This window comes from Arachis duranensis, chromosome 6 (genome assembly GCF_000817695.3).
Source record: "Arachis duranensis cultivar V14167 chromosome 6, aradu.V14167.gnm2.J7QH, whole genome shotgun sequence".
Lineage (NCBI taxonomy): Eukaryota > Viridiplantae > Streptophyta > Magnoliopsida > Fabales > Fabaceae > Arachis > Arachis duranensis.
The window spans coordinates 35,561,587-35,566,625 of record NC_029777.3 but is presented as its reverse complement, the minus strand read 5'-3'; the positions used below and the strand labels follow the sequence as shown (position 1 = coordinate 35,566,625).

At 36.1% G+C, this 5,039-nt stretch overlaps 1 protein-coding gene across 1 annotated transcript; it reads right to left on the bottom strand.

Moving 5' to 3' along the window:
* Window positions 1-132: 132 nt before the first annotated feature.
* Window positions 133-3,945, bottom strand: LOC107493559 (peptide methionine sulfoxide reductase B5). Its single transcript, XM_052263012.1, has 6 exons — window positions 3,747-3,945; window positions 2,950-3,146; window positions 1,372-1,527; window positions 1,161-1,286; window positions 993-1,055; window positions 133-162 (listed from the first exon to the last, which is right to left on the bottom strand). Exons 2-6 carry the CDS (start codon window positions 3,136-3,138, stop codon window positions 133-135), a joined length of 564 nt encoding a protein of 187 aa, XP_052118972.1. The 5' UTR covers window positions 3,139-3,146; window positions 3,747-3,945.
* Window positions 3,946-5,039: the final 1,094 nt, after the last annotated feature.

The following is a 5,039-nucleotide window of genomic DNA, read 5'->3' as shown; positions in this document are numbered from 1 at the left end:
AGTAGCAAAGTGTCTCATCTTTTTTCAGCACTATAAACATTACAAAATTAAGATTAGAAACCAAAAAAATAACAAACAATTCTTTTTCTTACCATAGTGAACATGCAGAAATTTGTCATCAAAACCAAGGATCTACAAAACATGTTCTCCACTGTCCAGGATCTACAAAACCAAGGTTACATAAATTTTAATGGAAGTCACCATTTTTAGGTTTTGGAGACTTCAATATTTGGCATAAGTTGAATGTGTAATGATGTTAATAGAGTTTAATGATTTGAGACTCAGTATATGGTAAATTAATGAAGCACTTGAATAGAGTCCAAACCAGTTGTTCTCCTTCTTTTGCAGTATTTTCTATGATGTAGTTGTGAAGAGGCTCCACATGTTGGCTATCGTCGAGTTGAACACCAATAAAATACTGTACTTCTCTCTGTTGAACCGAGTAAAAAAAAAGTGCTTATCCATCCAAAACAAAATTTGTGTGGCAAAATATTAAAAGAGCTAACTTCTTCACTTGATTATGATAAGTTATACCTTCTGGTCACGCATAGGTTGCATATGGAATAAGTTCCAGAATTTTTTACCTGATGAGTTGAGCAGAAAAAGCTTCAATAGCAATAATAAAAATAATAACTGCAGAGATCATTAACCTGACAAAACTGCTTGTACAAAATTAGTCTATCCAATTTAGTAGCCAATATTATAACTATAGAAATAGAGATCATTAACCTGATCAGTACTTTCTTTTACCCAGTTTCAGTTACAATCTCTCTAGTGCATAGCAATACAAGGAGTAAGAAAAAGATGGTCATACCGTCATACCATATTTCGCAATATCTACTCATGCATCCACTCCCAAAAGCTACTAAATAAAAAGACAGTGAAACTATATATATATAATGGTAAGTTTTGGTAAAAGTATAAAATCTCTCTTCAAACATAGTTCTTGAATCTTGACTCTCATTTTTGTAGTTCAAGCTACAAGGGCTAACCTCAGTATACAGTTTCTCTAGAATGACAAGGGCATTTCGATGATAGGCTCTCTCAGCATCAACCTATCAAATGGAAGAACAAATGAGAAAGGAAACACAAGGCTCTCTCAATTTTCAACATATAGGCCATAATGGTTAAGCAGCAGAATTAGCTGGAATAAACTTAACGGAAACACTATTAACACAATGGCGTTCATCAGTGGGTGTCTTGAACCCCTCTCCTTTGAAAACATGACCCAAATGGCCACCACATGCTGCACAAGTTATCTCAGTCCTCCTCCTATATGGGTCTGGCTGAAAGTGGTTTATTCAATCAATGTTAGCAAAGGAAAAAAAAGAGAGATGAATATCCAAATATTGAATAAGAAAAAGAACTCACTGAGCGATTGATGGCACCAAGTAAACCCTCAAAGAAAGCAGGCCAACCATAACCAGAGTCAAATTTAGTGGAAGACTTGTAAAGAGGAGTTGCACACCCAGCACAGTTGTAAACTCCTTCTTCATAGAACTTGTTATATTCCCAGTACCCTTCAATCTGCATAAGTTCCCATTGCAGTCACATATTCTTAAATCTCAACTCAACTCAAATTTGTCGCATATCATAGAAAATTTAGTGAATGCATAGAACTCTGACAGGACCTAGAAAATCCCAACCATCTAAAAGATGCCAATTAAATATATAAATAAGTTGAAATGCTGCTTTACCGTCACAAGCACTTGATGGATCTCTGTCTAAATCAGCAAGCTTCTGAAAGAAGAAGCTATTGAAAAAGTATATTATTGAAGTTGCAAAAATTACAACACTGGCATACATATTGCTCACTCTTACAAAGATTTTCCCTCCTTCCTTTCCTAGGTAATTGATGAGATACGGAGATAACACATATGCATGTACAAATGACAAAGAAAGGGGGAGAAAACCAATTTCTGAATAATACAAGTAGTACATACTCATTAAAATAATAGCAACATTATAACTTCTATTATCATGCTTAATATAAAAGTCAATGATAGTATCATTAATGAATGTCTCTGGCTGTAAAAGCTTGACATCTCTCTTACTAATAGAAACAGCATTAGGTTCCCCCTTTGAAAAAATAACTTCATCAAAAGCCTTTTCAAAATTGCAGTACGTGATATCACAGTAAAGTCAAGTCATTCCTCTTAAAAATCATCATCTTGCACTGATAACAATAACCATTGCCGAAAAAGCAAACAAAAATAAATTTAAGTCAAGATTTTAAATCCCAGACCAAGCTTCATGCAGTGATCTGCTAAATCAAGCTTAGAATTCAACCTAAACGTGGTTAACAATTAATGCATGCTCCATAATGTGCACTAAGAGAAAAATATCATCGAAGCAAGCAATTCTATCAACACAAGCAACATTAATATCCAATTCCAGTGCAATCTCTATTGGATTTATGTTCTGAATTAAAGTCATGTGAGCATATATAGAATTAAAGTGATTGATCATCACCAAAAACAAATCCCTTAAGGTTACTATATACTTTCAAAACCTAATTTGCGGTGCCTAAACTTTTGTTCTGGACTTGAAGAACAAGGAGGAAGAAAGTATTGTCTCCACTGCACTTTTTAACCTACCCTGATGTCAATCTTTACCGCGACTGAGATTTTAAAACTTGAAAAATATAAGACTATTGGCACTAAAAATAAATCAAAGCTCATAAAAAATACCAAAAAGAAATCATAAACACAAGAAACAAAAGAAGACATTAGAAACAAAATATAACCTGCATTACTTCTTACATCTTTAATCCAGGGATGTTCTTATCAAACAAATAAGTAACAAAATAAAACATTAGAAATCAATTTTCTCAAAATGGTTTCACACAAGAGTATAGTCAATACATAAACCACCGCATTACAAGTAATGTTTCACTATTCAACATATAATCAGGCAAAAAACAAGGGAAGAGGAAAAATAGAAGCTTACCTGAGACGAAGGGAGCCAGAGCAGAAAGCGGCAAGTAAGGTTGCGCTCGCAGAGATGATGAAGTAATAGAATAATAGAATATAGCAAGAGCAGCACCTTGTAATGACCAAATGCCACTTCTTTAGAATAATCCATCATCAATGAAACAGAGTTCCAATAAAAGTCCATCGAATTCAACCACCATAACATAGAACAAACTAATTTCTCATTTGAAACACCACCAAATAAAAAGAATGGAAAAATTAAAATCAAATAAAATAAACTACTCCATAAATCAATTAGTTTTTCCCTTGATAATGAAGAATAATTGGGAAACATCAAAACCAAAAACAAATTAAAAATAGAACATGATGCTTCTTAATTAAAAAACAAATAATCGCAAAACCTCCCCTAATCAGAACAAATTCAACACAACAACAACAAAGATCAGTAACAAATTCAACTCAGCTCAATTATCCAGCAACAAATTCTACTTCCAACAACAACCACATTTATGATATGTTCAGCATCAAATTCAACTTACAGCTGACAACAAATTCTACTTCTAGAATTCTAGCAACAACTTCAGCTATGATAACTATGATAACTTTCAGGCAGCAACAAAAACTTAAACTATGATAACTTTCAGGCAGCAACAAAAAACCTTCAATTCTCCAAATATGATTTACAGTAGATTAACATAAGCTAAATCATAATTTCAGCAACAAACTCAACTTTGAGCAATAAATTCAAGATGTACTAATAATTTACAGTAATAAAATTGAAAGAGAAATAACACGGCTGAAGATGAAACTCACATAGGCAGAGAGACGAAGCAAGCGTTGATGGAAGACCCGAGCCGAAGCTGAAACCCTAAACCCAGACTCAGGGCCGAGGAAGCGTTGATGGCTGAAGCAGGAAGGCGAGCTTACGAACTATGATAGAGCGCGACAGAGCTTGAGCGGCGATGACCTTGAAGCGGCGACGCGAGCTCGAGGCGGCGACGAGCTTGAGGCGGCGACGAGCTTGAGGCGGCGACGTGAGCTTGAGGCAGCGACGAGCTTAAGGCGGCGACAGAGCTTGAGGCCGTGACAAGCTTGAGGGGGCGAACAGAGCTTGAGGCGGCGACGAGCTTGAGGGGGCGACCAAAGCTTGAGCGGCGACGAGCTTGAGGGGGCGACCAAAGCTTGAGGAGCCGGTGACGGGCTTGAGGGACAGAGTGGCGAGAGAAGAGAGAGGTGAGATGGGTTTTGATTCAAGGTTAGGGCACCACGCAAAGAGGGTAAGTGAGGGAGAGAGTGTAGTATGTGATTTGGTGAAAAGGAAACAAAAAATTACTAAGTGTTTGTGAGTTGTGTTAAATTTTTTTGCACTAGATACATTAGGCATCACTTTTAAAATGCATCCAAAACTTAATAAATAGGCTACCGTCTAAAAGCGTCTCCTTTGATACGAAAAGTGAACCTATAGATATCAACCTACGGTTACGCTTTATAAGTGATTTCTATAATACCTAAGGCTACACTTTTTAAATGATGCCACAATTGTGTATCCTTTTCTCTTATAAAAAGGCAACACGGAGAAAAGCGTAGCCTATTCATAGAATAGGAAAAGCGCCTATTCATAGAATAGGCTACGCTTTTCAAATGTAGCTTAAAAAAAGTGTGGCTGAATGGGTATTTTTCTTGTAGTGCCTCTATGAAGCTTGGAAAAGATACAAGCAGATGACCAAAAAGTGTCCTTCTGACATGTTTTCAGAGTGGACCATATTAGATATATTCTATTATGGTCTATCTGAGTTTTCCAAGATGTCACTGGACCACTGATGAGCGGATAATTTATACGCTTTTTGGCATTGTTTTTAGTATGTTTTTAGTATGTTCTAGTTACTTTTTAGTATATTTTTATTAGCTTTTAGTTAAAATTCACTTTTCTGGACTTTACTATGAGTTTGTGTGTTTTTCTATGATTTCAGGTATTTTCTGGCTGAAATTGAGGGACCTGAGCAAAAATCTGATTCAGAGGCTGAAAAGGACTGCAGATGTTGTTGGATTCTGACCTCCCTGCACTCAAAGTGGATTTTCTGGAGCTACAGAAGCCCAATTGGCGCA

Coding starts and splice junctions, on each gene's coding strand:
- LOC107493559 (XM_052263012.1), bottom strand. CDS start 3,138: ATGTTATGGTGGTTGAATTCGATGGACTTTTATTGGAACTCTGTTTCA. Junction 1,528..2,949: donor TCTGGCTCCCTTCGTCTCAG/GTAAGCTTCTAT, acceptor GAACTTATGCAG/ATTGAAGGGTACTGGGAATA. Junction 1,056..1,160: donor ATTGTGTTAATAGTGTTTCC/GTTAAGTTTATT, acceptor TCCATTTGATAG/GTTGATGCTGAGAGAGCCTA.